At 37.8% G+C, this 17,612-nt stretch overlaps 2 protein-coding genes across 2 annotated transcripts in view; one reads left to right on the top strand and one right to left on the bottom strand.

Moving 5' to 3' along the window:
• slc4a10b (solute carrier family 4 member 10b) overlaps positions 1-9,702 on the top strand; it is a 30,248-nt gene extending 20,546 nt beyond the window's left edge. The window contains exons 9-25 of the mRNA XM_085373898.1: positions 590-747; positions 851-938; positions 1,482-1,628; positions 2,507-2,610; positions 3,376-3,550; positions 3,707-3,840; positions 4,021-4,266; positions 4,403-4,508; positions 4,850-5,011; positions 5,307-5,420; positions 6,816-6,977; positions 7,086-7,337; positions 7,546-7,614; positions 8,455-8,628; positions 9,249-9,368; positions 9,470-9,537; positions 9,627-9,702. Of these exons, the coding sequence (XP_085230024.1) occupies positions 590-747; positions 851-938; positions 1,482-1,628; positions 2,507-2,610; positions 3,376-3,550; positions 3,707-3,840; positions 4,021-4,266; positions 4,403-4,508; positions 4,850-5,011; positions 5,307-5,420; positions 6,816-6,977; positions 7,086-7,337; positions 7,546-7,614; positions 8,455-8,628; positions 9,249-9,368; positions 9,470-9,537; positions 9,627-9,702 (2,355 nt within the window). The remainder of the gene's footprint in view (positions 1-589; positions 748-850; positions 939-1,481; positions 1,629-2,506; positions 2,611-3,375; positions 3,551-3,706; positions 3,841-4,020; positions 4,267-4,402; positions 4,509-4,849; positions 5,012-5,306; positions 5,421-6,815; positions 6,978-7,085; positions 7,338-7,545; positions 7,615-8,454; positions 8,629-9,248; positions 9,369-9,469; positions 9,538-9,626) is intronic.
• A 6,062-nt stretch (positions 9,703-15,764) lies between these two features.
• gcgb (glucagon b) lies at positions 15,765-17,156 on the bottom strand. The gene is made up of 4 exons (XM_085374431.1): positions 17,078-17,156; positions 16,867-16,972; positions 16,138-16,293; positions 15,765-15,876 (listed from the first exon to the last, which is right to left on the bottom strand). Exons 1-4 carry the CDS (start codon positions 17,154-17,156, stop codon positions 15,765-15,767), a joined length of 453 nt encoding a protein of 150 aa, XP_085230557.1.
• Positions 17,157-17,612: the final 456 nt, after the last annotated feature.

The following is a 17,612-nucleotide window of genomic DNA, read 5'->3' as shown; positions in this document are numbered from 1 at the left end:
TTCTCAATATTGCACTATTTTTGAAAGTCAACACATATAGAAATAGGAATTTGTTTGGTATCTGAATGGTTGCAGCACATGCATTACTGTGTATGTTGTGAATATTATTTGTGTTGGCACTAGCAACTGCCCAGTAATACAGAAAAACTAAAAAAAACTAACTAACTAAAAATACAAACTACCAACAACAAAGGATAAAGTGACTGAAAGAGGATTATTTTTATCATCAGGAGCAGGTTTTATATGCTATTAGGCATCTTATTTGCTTGGAAATGAAAAATAACCTAGCCTTATGAGTTATTATGCAACAAATCAAAGTAATATTTGTTTTTTTAACACTGTTTTGTTATATTTCATTCACTCACCTGCAACTAATTTGACTGTTATGTCCTCTGACACATAAATCCTGGGCAATTTCAATGCATTTAGTCTGAATGTCATTTAATATCTTACATTTGGGGCTTATTGTGAAGGTAAGGTGTAAAATGTGGTGCCACTATTTTAAACCATTCTTATTGCGAGACCTGTTTGGATGTTATGCTAACCATGAAGGATATTATTAAGCACTGTTCTTTGTGGCCTTTTTCAGATAGACATTCATTTCATGAAGAAGATCCCACCGGGAGCGGAGGCCTGCAATGTGTTAGTTGGCGAGCTGGAATTCCTGAACAAGCCAGTGGTGGCGTTTGTCCGCCTTTCACCGGCGGTTCTGCTCAACGGACTGGCTGAAGTCCCGATTGCCACAAGGTCACTACAGTATGATGTGCCTAAACTAGGTCAAGATCACAGAAAGAAGTCAGCCACATTTGATTTGACAAATCAAATTAAAATGATGTGATTTTGCCTCTAGGTTTCTATTCATTCTCCTGGGTCCCTTGGGTAGAGGGCCTCAGTATCATGAGATTGGGAGATCTATTGCAACACTGATGACAGATGAGGTAAGAATTCACTAAGGGAGAAATATTACCAAGTTGTCATTCTGAAGGGAGTATTTATTCATTACTGTTTTGAAGAAGTGGGTAGATTGGTGTAAATGTCAGTCAGATGTCATACTCAGACTTTCTGCAGGCACTTTGCATAAATTCACAGCCCAGCAGAACTCACCAAATTTCAAAAGTGATGGAACATTTCTCAGCGTGAAGTACAGCTCAGAGCTTTAATGACATGCTCTTGGTGATTACTCAGCCCCTGTGCTCTCCTTTTCTGTCTGGATCTTATGCTGTCATCCACCATAACTGTGGAAAAGAGAAAGTCTGAACTTAATTACAAACACACTGTTTGGAATAAGCGTAAATGAGTCAGTTAAATTTAGTTTGTGCAGCACCTGTCAGGTAATCCAAAGGTGAAGCTGCTGTAAACCGTCCCTAAGTGTAAATCCTCTTTTAACAGATATAAAAAGTGATGGCTGTTGTTCAGAGAGTGTTGCATATACACTGCACCACACTGATATAGTGCATATAAACATATGTCTCTGCTTGCAGGTTTTCCATGATGTTGCCTATAAAGCTAAAGATCGAAATGATATAATTGCTGGTATCGATGAATTCCTTGATCAAGTGACAGTCCTGCCTCCTGGGGAATGGGACCCGTCTATACGGATAGAGCCACCAAAAAATGTACCTTCTCAGGTCAGTAGGAATTTTATTAATCAGTTGCTGATTTTTTAAATTCAGTCAAATTCAGGAACTCTTTAATATTTGATAAAACTGCGCCTCTGTAGTGAGAACAAGATTATTATTTCCACTGACAATACTTTCTATGCAGATCATTCCAAGAATCCATGCAAAACTGAGCCTTCATTCAATAATTGTTTTATAAGTTACAGGCTCTCGAATTATACAGACTGGATCAAAAAATGTGCCTATATTTTCTATCCTAAGTTCTTAATTACAGGAGAAATTCACATAGAAATTCCAGGGCTGGAAAACATATTCAAGCTCTGTTAAAAACTCCAAGAAAACCAATTTTACACTTGCTTAGAGTTTCTAAATATAAAGACAATATTGTTGTTTTTTCATAGTTGCTTATAGTTTTTAGATTTTCTGAAACAGTCACCATGTGATGGGTCTCTTTTTTAGTCTAAAATTTGACACCAGGCCTATCCTAGTGCCATTAGAAAACTATGGGATTTTAGGTTGGAGAAACTGAAGTCAAATTATTTTTGACTGAATGATCCATTTGGCATTATGGCTCTGTGCTGGGACATCCCCATCCATCCAGGAAGAACAGCTGCAAGATGCCAGCACAGATAGAGAGCAAGCATCAGTGATGACAGATATGACATTGATTAAGCCAGACAGAACAAGAAGGGTTTGCAGATGCACAGCCACTGTGAGCAGGTTAAAGCAGCTTAGATAGTGCGCCATACATGAGATTTATCATTTGAATGTATAGAAGAGTATCACGTAAGGCATGAGCTGATTGTGTGCTGGGATTGCGGCTGAGCTTGACTTTTGACCTGCTTAAACTAATGCTATGCATCATTTGTGCCTTGTTTGTTAAACAGGAGAAAAGAAAGAAAAGTAACATTTCACCAAATGGATTAGTTGAGGGGGAAGAAGAAGAAGAGCACGATGCTCATGGCAGCCCAGAACTGCAGCGTACTGGGAAGTGAGTCACATTGTGCTGAACATTGGGGGGGTCAAGATCTCTGTCTAAATAAATAAATAGATATGGATAAATTTCCAGATGATTAAACATGCAACCATTTTGCTGGTAATACCTGAAATGAGTAAAGAAAATCAACAGCCTATTTATGCAAGATTATTCATAATTTTATTGGGGGGGTTATATTGGTTGGGTCTGATTATTTCCAGGGGGGGTCATAACCCCCCAACCCCCCCTGGAAATTACGCCCCTGTGAGTCACCCAGGAAGTTTTTTTTGTTTTTTTTTCTCAAAGGGAACCGTGATCACCAGGAAGTTAAGATGTTCACTAAGCCACCTTATTAAGCATAAATGTGCTGGAGATAATTTAGGATAATTCTACTAAGCGTCTAATGATTCACACTACTTTATTTGGTGTGTTTTCTCCTCATGTGTTGTACACATAAAAGGAGTTTGAGGTTGAATCAGCTGTGCTTCTACAAAATGTAGACTGTGATGCTAATCGGCTATTCCTGGGGAAACTTGGTCTGCAGTTGCAGTGATAAAGTGGTTTCCATAGAAACATTCTATCTCCAGATCTCAGTTTTTGCAGAGAGACTTTATCCGTCACGGGGAACTATTACACTAAGCCAATAGCTGAGCACTGGGAAGGCAGCGAAAGGAAAACAAGTTAGGGGAAAAAAACTAGCTCATTTAAATTAATAAAACTGTCAAAATGAAAAGCTCAGAATGCTGACGCTAATATTTATTCATTTATTTATCTTCCCAGGTGGTTTGGCGGTCTCATTTTAGACATCAAACGCAAGGCCCCTCACTACCTGTCTGACTACACTGATGCTTGTAGCTTACAGTGTGTCGCCTCTTTCTTATTCCTCTACTGTGCCTGCATGTCCCCTGTCATCACCTTTGGAGGACTTCTGGGCGAGGCAACAGAAGGACGCATAGTAAATCACCTTCCTATAAATGTTCACGCTGTTCTGCAAAGACTAGCTTCACACTGTAGTAGAGTTTCACTAGACAATACTTGTAGTTCAACATCATGAATCCCTTTTCAGCATATATATCCATTAGTAATTTCTTTGTCCTTTCCCATCCCCCAGAGTGCAATTGAGTCACTGTTTGGAGCCTCACTGACTGGAATTGCCTATTCCCTGTTTGCCGGGCAGCCCCTTACCATTCTGGGGAGCACGGGGCCTGTGCTTGTTTTTGAAAAGATATTGTTCAAATTCTGCAAGTATGTTTTTTTTCCTTGACAAATGTCGAATTTTGTTTTGTTACATTGTCTGACTTGAAAATGAATGTATTGGCCATGAATTGATCTCATGGACAAAAAGCATGCAGTTTTATTTTAATATTGATTTTCCTCTAATTCGCAATATTTCAAAGACAACTGTTCTTGTTAATCTCAACATAGGGAGTATGGCTTGTCCTATCTGTCACTGAGGACCTGTATCGGCCTGTGGACAGCTTTCCTCTGTATTCTGCTGGTGGCCACAGATGCCAGTTCCCTCGTTTGCTACATCACACGTTTTACAGAGGAAGCCTTTGCCTCACTCATCTGCATCATTTTCATCTACGAGGCCTTGGAGAAAATCGTCCACCTGGGGAAACACTATCCCTTTAATAAGAACAACAACCTGGACAAACTCACCTTGTACTCGTAAGTGGACATTAATTCTCATAGCATGGGCTGTTTAGAGTAATGCAGGAATAATTTTGAAGACCATTTCTTAGCCATACAGTAAATCCATGATGACGGATTATTAACTTACCCAGATGCTCATGTGCTACCACAGATGTTCATGCGTTGAGCCTTCTGACCCCACCAATGGCACCCTGAAGTACTGGGAGATGAACAACATCACTGCTTCAGAAATCTATTGGGAAGCACTGGAGGTCAAGGTATTACTGAACCACTAAAAAGTATTAAAAAACAAAACAAAACCAAAAAGCAAAGCATGAACAAATCTGTTAGTTATGGTAGTTTTATATGCATATAAGACATATTTAAATACTGATTTACATGGGGACAAGTTTGAAAAGCATTTATTTAGTTTTTCCACCTTAAAGTGACATCCTTTTCCAGATGGGAGAGATAGAGCAGATTAAGGGCATGTGTGTTGGATTATATTGGATTACTCAAACTGCACTGCAAATCACTGTAAAAGCACATTTTGAAAGTTTTTTGTAGACATGGGAGTTCATAAACCCTGTAACGAATAGTTGTGCCTTGTTCTCTGCAGGGCTGTATTGAAAATCGTGGGGAGTTTGTGGGCAGTGCCTGTGGACCTCAAGGACCCTACGTTCCTGACGTTCTCTTCTGGTGTGTCATTCTCTTCTTTTCCACGGTCTTCATGTCAGCTTTCCTCAAGGAGTTCAAGTTCAGGAACTACTTTCCCACCAAGGTACTGTCCACAGTCTGTTATCAATTGTGATAGTGTGTCAAGATTATGACTGAATCATCAAGAGAAAGGTACTAGTTGTCACTAACTTAGCATGTCTTTACTTTTGTTGCACAATGCAGTGGCACACTCTAGTGGTCATACTTAAGTATAGCATGATTAAAAGGCAGTAGTGACTCAATTGATTGGTTTCTATTAATTAGTATTAATGAAACCCATACATTTATGGATTGTTTTAAGTTTTTTTTTTTTTTTTTTTAACAAACACCCCTCTATTTTTTTGGTTTGTTTTATTTAGGTCAGGTCCGTTATCAGTGACTTTGCTGTTTTCATCACTATCCTAACCATGGTCTTGGTTGACTATGCCTTAGGGGTCCCATCTCCAAAACTGAAAGTTCCCAGTGTGTTTAAGGTGAGCCAGAGCATACAATAAATTGTTCAGTTCAACCTTCAAAATGAAAGATTAAATATACACAAGTCTATCTCAAAACAGCACACACATACCCACACACACAACCCCTGTTCTGAAAACGTTTGGACACAGAATAAAACTATTTGCAAATCTCGTAAGCCCCTTATTTAATTAAAAATAGAGAAAAGAAACACATCGATGTGTAAAGTAGGAAGCACATCTCAAAAAAAGTTGCAGCGGGGGTGACAAAAGGGTTCAAGCGGTACTAAAGCAAAACGACTTGAAAAACAAAGAAAAAAAAAGCAATGTAGTCAGGCAGAGTTCACCATTCTCCAACATGTTTCCCAACTTAAAATGTCAACATCTACAGTATAACACCATGAAAAGACTCCAGGAATCTTGAAAAATCATGTCAAGGCTGAAAATCATTATTGTCTTAGGAAAACATGGACCTTGCATCCTGCAGACTAAAGAGGAGAGGGACCATCCAGCTTATTATCAGTGCTCATTTCCAAAAGCCTGCATTTCTGATACTGGTACAGGGGAGCATTGGCACCTATGGAACTGGCAGCTTCCACCTGTGGAAAAGCACCATCAGTGGTGAAAAGTGTATACAGGTTTTGTAGCAACATATGTTCCTATCTAGAGGACATCTTTTTCAGGGAGGACATATCTCAGCAAAACAGTGCTAAAGTGCATACTGCGGGTATTACAACAGCATTGCTTCACAGTAGATGAGTCTGGGTGCTGAACTGGCCTGTTTGCAATCCAGACCCTTCACCATATGAAAACATTCGGAGCATGTAAACAAATGAAACACACAAATAATGAAGCAAAAACATGACAAAGAAGACCCAGGACTGATCTAGTCTGATCTAGCTCTACATCAGACTAGAATGGGGGAACAGTCATTTACCATAAAGTTCAGCAGCTGGTCTCCTCAGTTCCCAGATGTTTACTGATGTTAAAAGAAGAGGGGATCCTACACACTGATAAACATGGTCATGTCTCAAGTTCAGAATGACCTAATATTTGCTTAGTTTAAACACTAGATATGTTTTTAATCTTCTATTGTGAATGAAATGTGGGTTTATGAGATTTGAAAATTATTCTGTTCTCTTTTTATTTACATTTTACACTACATCCCAACTTTTTCAGAACTGGGTTTGCATATGTTGCTGCCCTTACTGGCCAGAAGAAGATACCCATCTATGGTGACTTTAAGGGATGGGGGAATGCACATCCCAATACACAGTGAATACACAATTTAAATACACGAGGACAGAGAATGGAGATTATGACTCCCCATCACTTGCTATGAGAATTCCTTTAAAATTACTCTTGACATGCTATTTTAATGTAATCACCTAACCAAACGCAATATTTTCTCATTAGCCAACAAGAGATGATAGAGGTTGGTTCATCACCCCATTGGGGCCTAACCCCTGGTGGACAGCAGTCATAACGGTGGTGCCAGCTATGCTTTGTACCATCCTTATCTTCATGGACCAGCAGATCACGGCTGTCATAATCAACAGAAAGGAACACAAACTCAAGGTACTTTCCTGCTTTCCTACAGACTGCAAATGAGTTGCATAATATCTTGCTGAACTGCATCAAAACAGCTCAACTTTAACTTTATTAACCGGTATCTCCCCTCTCTAGAAAGGCTGTGGATATCATCTAGATCTGTTCATGGTTGGGGTTATGCTAGGTGTTTGCTCTTTGATGGGGTTGCCATGGTTTGTAGCAGCCACCGTCCTCTCCATCACCCACGTCAACAGCCTGAAACTTGAATCCGAGTGCTCAGCTCCCGGGGAGCAGCCCAAGTTCCTTGGTATCAGAGAGCAGCGCTTTACCGGGCTCATGATCTTTGCTCTTATGGGGTGCTCGGTCTTCATGACATCAGTGCTCAAGGTGAGACGCTCGTTTGAACTCATTCTGCAGTTATGATCACAGTATTATTAAATGTGACTTGAGTTACAAAGATGCTTACTGTTTTATATCGCTATTTTCAACGCCTTAAAGCATTTGAAACATACACAGGTTTTTGTGTTTACACTTAATTTTTCCAAGTATCCCTCAGGAACTGTATGAAATATATTTCTCTATTGTTGATTTTCAGTTCATACCCATGCCTGTGTTGTATGGAGTATTCCTGTATATGGGAGCATCTTCTCTCAGAGGCATTCAGGTAAAAGTTGTTGGAATTTCACAGTAATATGTAATTTATTTGCTGAAATTATGCATGTGAGAAAATAACATGTGTTATTTTTCCTATAGGATAATCTGTGTAGGCTTTACATTCTTGCTTAGCCATCATAGGGGATCGCCTCCATATTGTCTGGCTGCCCAGATAAGAAGAGCTAATTGGTCTCTAGCGTGTTCCCATCTTAAAATGATGGGAGCTCACTAAAATAGTGCTTATTTTCACTATTTTTAACAGTTGCCTTTTTAAACTTCTTTTCAGTGGTCTGACTTATTGTTGCTACACATTCACAGAGAAACTTTTCACTTGCCTTAGTGTTAGACTTTCTGCACAAGCTTGTCAGGAGTCTAGTCTGCTTGGCTTTTGACGCTTAAAAGGCAATTTATTTTTGGTTTATAAAAGCTTAGCTGTTTGACCTAAAAAAAAAATAAAGCAGTGTTATATCTATAGGTTGTTCATTATAAACTTATACTGCACATCTAAACCTTACTCTGATTTTCTAAGTATAGGCTTTATAAACAGCTGATGCTCTCAGAAGCTCTCAAGAAGATTTATATAACCTTAAAGCTCCTTTGTGGGAAAGGGGGAAATTGTATGTTTAATCAGGATTAAAACAGCTGTCTATGGCCTCTGGGGTGAGACTCAATCATACCTAAAATGTCTAACTTTAAAACCGAAATCATGAGATTGCATTGTAGACAGAGAGTGATTAATCTTAACCCTCCATGTGTTGTGATTTTATAGTAATAATGCTCACATTTGGACTATTTTTAATCAAGAAGTAAATAAGTATAGTAAATAAGAATAATTACCTTTCCTTTGCAGTTTTATGACCGTCTCAGATTGTTCGGTATGCCAGCCAAGCACCAGCCCGATTTCATCTACCTACGACATGTACCCCTGAGGAAGGTGCACCTCTTCACCATCATCCAGCTCAGCTGTTTGGTTCTTCTGTGGACCATCAAGACATCCAGGGCTGCTATTGTGTTTCCTATGATGGTCAGTAAACAGCGCATTTTCCTCACACTCAAATATATTGGTTGGGGCTACAACCTTTAGGAAAACCAGAAGGGAAAAAGAGCGTGTGAAAGCATTGATGCACATGGTCGAAAATGATCTGTGATGATGTATCTGATATCCCTGTGTTGGTGTTGTTCCTGCACCATCATCATGAAACTGGTTTTCAGTTACAGTGTTGAAAAATTGAGGAAGAAAAAAATGCATTTGTTTATATAAACCTCTCTCCTGGAACAAGTGTTCCAAGTGTTTTCTTTATTAATTTATCCAATATGACAAATATACAGCAAATTTAAGTCACTCATGTCGGTTTGCTTGTAATAGCTTTCAATAGCATTGGCTAACCTCTTGGCTAATGCTATTAAAAGCCCAGACAGGGACTGGTCAGTTTCATTGTTGATTCTGGACCAACACTGTTATGATGATGTAGGAACACCAATACAAGGATATCAGATCATACATAAAAAATGCTGTATATGTTAAGTTTCTTACATACTTTGCTTCATATTAAAATAAATAGATCTAGCTCCTCAGCACAGTGTCCTTCGTTATTAAAATGGTTCCTTGAGTCATCTGTTTGTTCTTCTGTGGCACTTCTGTAGGTGTTGGCTTTGGTGTTTATCAGGAAACTGATGGACTGTATCTTCACCAAGAGAGAGCTAAGCTGGTTGGATGACCTCATGCCAGAAAGCAAGAAGAAGAAACTAGAGGATGCTGAAGAGGTGTTTTTTCCCTTCCTTCCTAAACAAATGGCAATGTACTAATATTTTGTTACTATTTACATGGCTTTAAAATGAGTTGCTTTCATTTATTAAACCTTCAGGAGGACGAGGAGCAGAGTATATTGGCAGAAGATGACGGAGTAGAGCAAGTGCCATTAGAAGGGTATAAGTAAGTTTTAGGGGCAGCATTTAAATGCTTTTGTAAATGTTGATATTCATATGGACTATATAAGTCAATTTGTGTGTTGTATTTTTTAGAGGAATACCCATCATCAACATCACAGATGAAATGTCCAAAGGTTCTTTTGGAAATACTTGGAATGCCAGTGGTTGAGATACTTCAAAAAGAAAACAATATGGTAAGAATATTTGCATTGCATATTTGCAACATTTTCATACTTGTAAATCCAGTGCAGGAACTAGTTATATATATATATATATGTGGATGCACGCACACACACACACACACACACATATAAAAAAAAAAAAAACACCCAGCACGCCCCTGCGGGCGGTTTATCCTTCAAGCTCGGGTCCTCTACCAGAGGCCTGGGAGCTTGAGGGTCCTGCGCAGTATCTTAGCTGTTCCCAGGACTGCGCTCTTCTGGACAGAGATCTCCGATGTTGTTCCCGGGATCTGCTGGAGCCACTCGCCTAGCTTGGGAGTCACCGCACCTAGTGCTCCGATTACCACGGGGACCACCGTCACCTTCACCCTCCACATCCTCTCGAGCTCTTCTCTGAGCCCTTGGTATTTCTCCAGCTTCTCGTGTTCCTTCTTCCTGATATTGCTGTCATTCGGAACCGCTACATCGATCATATATATATATATATATATATATATATATATATATATATATATATATATATATATATATATATATATATATATATGCTACAATTATTATTTTAGCATGATGCCATGATACGTTACATTGTATATGCCACATAGATGTTGGCACTCACGACAGTTTTCATGCAATTACACGTAGAAGAATATTTCTATACATGGCACAGTTTAGATGCTCAAAAGGAACAGGATGAAGTTTAGACTTAATGCTATGATCCCACCCACCCTTTATAGTGACAGTGATGGCAATACTTTTTATTGCGAATTTTTATTCCAAATTCAAAAATAGAATAATGTATGTTTCAGGATTTTAAGATTTAATACAGTAATTTTGCAAAATATGTTCTCAGGCTTAAAAAAATCTAACAAAAAAAAATTCTCACTCTAATATTTTATTGGACTGCCTTTCACTCTGGCATTGTTTCGATAAGCTCATGCAATTTTACAACATTTATTTCTGTCCAGAGTTGCATTAATTTCTCGCCAAGATCTCATATTGATGATGGAAGTCAGACCGCTGCGTAAAGTCTCCTCTGGCAAATCCCAAATGATTCTCAATGGTGTTAAGGTCTGGACTCTGTGGTGGCCAGTCCATGTGTGAAAATGATGTCTTAAGCTCCCTGAAACACCCTTTCACTCTGGTTGATGAATCCTGGCAGTGTCATCTTAGAATATGCCCAGATAATTAGCTGACCTCACCTAGACCAGATCATAACAATGACCCACAGGCTTTTGTCGTGTACACTAGGCATGATGGGTGCATCACTTTATCCATCTCTCTTTTTACCACATGGCCTTTTTTCATCACTTTTTTATTTCATTCTAGCAAATTGAAGCATTTCTGATGAAGTTTCATGTTAAGTGTTTTTCTTAAGGGTAAATGGGCTGGTTCTTAAATAACATTTGTCTACTCTAATTGAGCACTCTTAGTGCTTTTTATTGCAAGCCTCATTCACCCAATCACACACACATTTATTCTCACACACAGCCAAACTGATGAATGGATTAGGGACAACTCAGGTTTTAGTAACTCTTCCATGCAGACTGGAGGATCCAGGGATCTCACCATGAACCTCTGATTAAAAGTCGGCCCACTCCACGTCCTGAGCCATAAATACCTCTAAGAGCTAAATAGCCACAATCCTTTGAAGTTCCTTTACTTTGCATACTTGTATTTTTCATTAATTTTGTCCAAGGTTAACACAATATCATGGCCTGTTGTGGATGATAGAGGGCGCCAGATGTTGTGAATGACAGCTGATTATTTTGTGACAGAAAAACAAACAAAAAAATGTATATGGATCTGGGGCACCTCGGGGCTTTTTTGCAAAAAGACCAAGTTAGAAATTTTTTGAGCCTTACATGATTGTAATATGAGCACACTGTGGGCAAAACTGTCATCGCCAAAGACAGCTGATGTTGGTTAGGTACAGTGTTTTTATTTATTTATTTTGTTCTTGTAGCTCCATGAGACTAGTACCTTTTATTTTATCATATTCAAAAGTCAGAAAGGAAATAGGTGAATGACATCACTAACATTCAGATGGATAAATAACACCATGAGTCAGAGAAAAGGAATATACAAAATCACTTTAGGTAAGCCGTCGATTTAAAGATGGTTATGTTTACATATTTACTACTTTTACACATTTTTATATCTTTTCTCTTTGGATTCTGATAGTTACACCGCTCTCAGCTTTTCTCCACAACTACAAATAAAAGCTGGAGAAGATGGAAGTCAGTGTGGACAGCATTACGAGTCTTTGTCATTGTTCCGTCTGTGTTTTCAAACAAATCTACATTGTGTGTTTCATATCATCAATCCTTCAAGTTTAGTTTTGCAGATCTCTGTAAGTAAAAAACTGCTTTATCTGATGTATCCCGGTTATTATGAACTAATAGAACCTGCTATCTAATTTTCTCTTGTTGTTAACATCTAACCCTATATACTGTTTGGATTTATTGAATGTAAACCACAGAAGCATACATTTCTGCTGTTTTTGGAATGGGACCATTTTGAATTTTACGTAATGATTTTAATTCTGTGGAACCAAAAGCAATAGCTCTTTGTACCAAAATGGTAATAATTTGTATGAGAAAATATTTAGCTATATTTATATTGTCATTTATTTTATGGTATTTATTTTATATTTGTTTTGTGTTTGCTACAAAATACATGGTAGTCTAACAAAGACGTGTGTGTGTGTGTGCATATTGTTTTTATTGTAAATGTAAACTATACTCAAAGTATCCTGTGTTTAATGGTTGTATAAAGTTATGAATCATGAATTTTAAAGACATCTAGCCATCTACTGTTGCATTTCAATGAAGAATTGAGGGTTACTCGATTTTTAAAATCAAATAATAGTTTTATGTATAACTTGTCAGTGTGCTACACTAAATAAATTTCTATAAGCATTCTTGTTTATCTTGTCAAAGTCAAACTTACGCTCAAATGAAAATTTTTAAGGAAGTCAACAATTCTGTTTCTCTGTTTATCATTTTTGATTTAGCAAAACTTGATGCACTAAACACTGAATAACTGCAAAAGCTTTGAGTGAATTTTAGAATTTGAAATTTTGAGAACATTCATAGCATTTTATAATAAGGTCGGTGACTAGAGTTTTCATTTTTCTAGATTTAAATAATTATTTAATTTAATTTTTGAATAAAATTTTATCTGTAATTAGAATGTAATTATATTTACCTACAACTATGGTAGATACACTAGAATTTAAATACCCTAGCAACCACAAATAAACCAGCAGTCTGAGATCCAACTGCTCTATTGGGGTGATTTAGTACCATGAGGTCTTTAAGATAAAATGGGACTTGATCATTAAAGACCTTGTATGTCATGATAAGGATTTTAAATTTAAATTTGATTCTGGATTTAACAATGAGCCAATCAAGAGAAGCCAATATGGAAAAAATATGCTCACTCTTTCTTCTAATCCCTGGAAGTCTTACATTGCATGTAGCTCATTTTTTGTTTTTGTTGTGCATCTGCACCTTATTGTTGTCAATGTCTACGCATGGGACAGTGTGAAACGTAATTTCAATTCCTTTGTATGGCAAGTACATTTGAAGAAATTGACAAATAAAAGTATTCTATTCTATTCTATTCATTTTGGCTGAACCTAGTCAGGCCTCATGAGCTAAGACTCAACCACAAGATGCTTGCTGAGCCTCTCCCCAATCTAGGTGAGGTAACTTGGTCTCTTGTTGACTTTTCCATAAAGGTTTTGTAAATTGCACCTAGTCTGGCTGTTCACCTAGGACCAACTTCCTTGGGAGATACCAGGGGCAAAGATGTCCCAGATTTATATATGCATGCATATAGTGGGTTGTACTTGTTGTATTTGTGGGCATATGCTAATATATTCTTGTGATGACTAATATTGTTATATATATCCTATATATCCTCCTGAGGACCAGTCTATTCATTTATGTCCTTTGTAATGGATTTATTTGGTCTGTGCCTTCTGACTTATTTGAGCTACCCTAGTAAGTCCTGATGTATTAAATACAGGGCATCCTGGGCGGCAGCACGGTGGCACGGTGGTTAGCACTGTTGCCGCACAGCAAGAAGGTCCTGAGTTCAATTCCACCATCAGGCCGGGGTCTTTCTGTGTGGACTTTGCATGTTCTCCCCGTGTTTGCGTGGTTCTCTCCGGGTACTCCGGCTTCCTCCCACCGTCCAAAGACATGCAGCTTGTGGGGATAGGTTAATTGGATAATCCAAATTGCCACTAGGTGTGAATGTGCGAGTGAATGTGAGTGTGAATGGTTGTCTGTCCCTATGTGTTGGCCCTGCGACAGACTGGCGACCTGTCCAGGGTGTACCCTGCCTCTCGCCCTATGACAGCTGGGATAGGCTCCAGCGCCCCCCGCGACCCTGAAAAGGATAAGCGGAAGCGAATGGATGGGCATCCTGGGCTTTCCATTGATGTCTCATGTGTTTGGGTGGCCTTCTTCAGAGGAAGGAAATCACCAAAAAAGTTCAATGTCAAAACTCTTTTTCCTCGGTTATAGGATATAGTGTACTAATAAAGCATATTATTAACACGTGAGGCAATATTATGGAATAAAATAAAATGTCTGTTTACATACATATATAAAAATATAAACACATTTACACATATATTGATGTGTACTATACATGTATACAGGCACAAACATACTCGTATATCCATACATACACACACTCAAAACTTACATATATACTATATCTTGATTTAACAAGATGTCAGAGGAGCGATAGATAATATTAGTTTGCTGCACATAATGCTTTCATTTGAAATACCATTGGCAATTTTACTTATATAACACATTTGATCATTAGTGTTAAACAATGCATTTTATTGTATGCTAACACAACGCTCTTAACAATGAGCTTTACATAGAGATAAAAACGTAAAAACCAGTGTAGGTTATCAAGGATAGGGCAGAGATATCCAGTGTCAGTGATGCTGAAAACATTTGCCCGTTTTTAACCTTGACAAATTTTGGCTCACAAGTAAACTTGAATGGGCTGAGGATTACTGTAATCAACAGATGGTTTGATGTGCTACAGATGACAGCTTAGAGAGGTGGCCTATCCCAAAGCGTGTCAAGCTGCTGGCTCATGCAAATTACTGTTTTGTCTCAGTGCCAGGAGGAACTCAAGAGTGTCGACCCAGTCATTTCTCCCAACGAGGTACTTATGTGATTGACATGATTTTCTTTCATTTAGCATAACCATCCTTGGTGTGCAGTCTGCGCATTGCTTGAAAATCCTCCTCCAGTGAACAGCTGACAGGTGACATATCATCATTTTACCTGGTAAAAAATACCACAGCTTATTTCTCCCTCTGGAGTAACGTGTTCATTGATTTTTCTTCTACCTCCATAAACACAAGGATTAAGGGAAGGTGACAGTGGTGCAAACAATCAAATCACATTTTTTTTAAGCCAGTGACTATATCACTGGACCAAAATGTTATGTCGTGCTTATATATGACTTATTCACTAGTCAGCGAATATTGATTCAAATGACCACACAACTTTTGTTCTGTTCTTGATGGCCAATAATGAGTGTATCTTTTGTCTAAAGCATGATATTTATATATTCTCTGACTTCTAGACCTCATGCTAAGACTTGTTAAACCACCTCATTGGATTCAAGTATTTAGAAAGGGAAGCCATGGATTGTACATATTTCTTTATTGAAAACTAAATGTATTTTTTTTCTGAATAATAAGAAAAAAGCATTAGACTATTGACAGATGTAATTAATAAACTTGAAGTTTAAACCAATAATGTGATTTTAAAAATGAAGGAAAAAAAACTGAATAAATCATGTCATGAACGCTTGATCAGACATCTGACACATATCTGACACATTTTAAAATTTCCTTTAGCAATTTAAGGCCAACCGGGCTTCTTGTGAGGGCATTTAATATCTTACCAAGAAAAAAGTCTAGTACAGACTGCAAAACATATAATGGCACAGAGTCAGTGAGAATAGTTGCATTAATTTGGGAAATGGCAAAAGCTGGATCTCTTCAATCTCTTCTCCCTCGGCCAGTCTTCAGCCAGGACACAAACTCCTTGGCTGCCTGGTCTTGCAGGTAGGAACTCACATCGCTGGTGTAAGTGCCGTCTGCATGGCGTCTCCTGTGTGAAGAAGTCACAATAGCTGCATATGTAACTGTGGTGCAACAGACCAAAAAAAACCAAATCCACATGGGTACATTGAACATGACTTGGAATCATTTTGATTTAGGTTAAAATCACAAACGGAAACAAGAGAAGCAATCAACAGAATGAATGCAGTTATATTTAGACTTTAGACTGTCTTTTACAAATTTAAAGGCACAAACTTACAAATTTGTGTCTTTAAAAAAACAAAAAACCCCAAAAAACTGTGACACTCACCCATTCCTCTTTGAGTTCTTCAGCCACTGGACAAAGTCTTGTGCTCTTCTTGTCTCCAGGTATTTGCTGTAGTCGTTGGAAAATGTTCCCTCTGAATGTCTCTTCATGTTTTGGATCTCAATGGGTTCGTTGAGGATGGAGTTTTCAGTCAATAGCCTAAAAAAGTGATGCATTATGAAAGTGAACAGAGCTAATGTACGCTCACCATTGCAATAGCCTGGAGTCCCCTGCTTCTTACAAGTTAACTCTTTATTCTTTATTCTGCATCATTCTTCTCATCTGTCCATGACTATTCATATATACTTCATACTTCTCAGAAATCTGGAGTTATATCAATCAATCAATCAATCAATCAATCAATCAATCAATCAATCAATCAATCAATCAATCAATCAATCAATCAACCGATTGATAGAACGATAGATCAATAGATCGATAGATCAATAGATCAGTAGATATAGGTATATAATAACAATATAACATTGTTTAGCATTAAATTCAAGCAAAAAACATTAATTTATAATTATTTATTATTAATTAATAAGTGTGCTAATCAAATTTTGATTTAAATTACACTTTATAAATTACACGGGCTATCAACACTGTGGATCATTTTTTTCATTTTGCCAACAGCTGCTCCATTAATGCAGCACATGAGACTAATAGTAATACTACTACTACTACTACTAATGTCTGAGGCAGTGTAAAATGACTGAAAGTTGGTCTTACATAGAGTGTCGGTCTGTGTCCTGGTCAGGAACCTGCCAGCTGCTTTGAATGATGATGAAGAGCAGGAGTCCGGCTAAAGAATGAGCACTATTCATTGTTTGAGCCTCTGAAAAAATACAAAAAGAAATTTATGGAAAAAGTGACGTTAAAAATCCATTCAATAAAATTTAACAAGATATTCTACATTTAGATTGCTGCAAAAACATCTCACCTGTGGTTCTTTCTGCTGAGCGTTTGAGAGAGGGATGGCAGTTTTCTCTTCTTCTCTCTGGCTTCTTAAGCTGTTTCATGGTCCCCTCTTGATCTGCTCAGCGTTTATATAGGGGAGCTGAGGAGCACTCTCCCAGGTGACTTCACCGTCACAGAAACCTTAGCATATCACCTGTTACTTTCAATCCATTAGTCTGCTTCCGCCTTGTTCCCCTGAATATATTTGACTTTGGGTTTTTAAAAAATAACAGCTGGGTGGTGAAATCTGTTGCTTTATTTAGTCCAAAACAAACATGACCTCTACCCTGACAAATAAATCCATGCCCATGTATGTGTTTGATTGAATTCAACAGCTGGCCATTTTGGATATATAATGTTTCCTATTATTCTTTTATATTTTTCACAATTTATATAATTTGTATAATAAAACCTAATTCAAAGCACACATTAATGTTATATATTGTTAGTACTGGGTGTTTTTATTTTAATCTTAATTTGCATGTTTGAACAGTAAGGAGATCAGTAATAATCTTTTG

Source organism: Diplotaxodon limnothrissa, linkage group LG16 (genome assembly GCF_057381915.1).
Source record: "Diplotaxodon limnothrissa isolate DT_005_m linkage group LG16, D_limnothrissa_male_GT1.1, whole genome shotgun sequence".
NCBI classification, from domain to species: Eukaryota; Metazoa; Chordata; class Actinopteri; order Cichliformes; family Cichlidae; genus Diplotaxodon; species Diplotaxodon limnothrissa.
Note: the sequence above shows the minus strand (reverse complement) of the source record. Positions and strands in the feature narration are given on the sequence as shown.

Bases quoted from the DNA above. Each gene is read 5' to 3' on its own strand.
- gcgb (XM_085374431.1), bottom strand. From the start codon at position 17,156: ATGAAACAGCTTAAGAAGCCAGAGAGAAGAAGAGAAAACTGCCATCCC. The intron at 16,973-17,077 runs GTGAGATGTTTT...GTATTTTTTCAG, and splicing joins CTCAGCAGAAAGAACCACAG to AGGCTCAAACAATGAATAGT. The intron at 16,294-16,866 runs GTAAGACCAACT...TCACTTTTTTAG, and splicing joins GACACAGACCGACACTCTAT to GCTATTGACTGAAAACTCCA.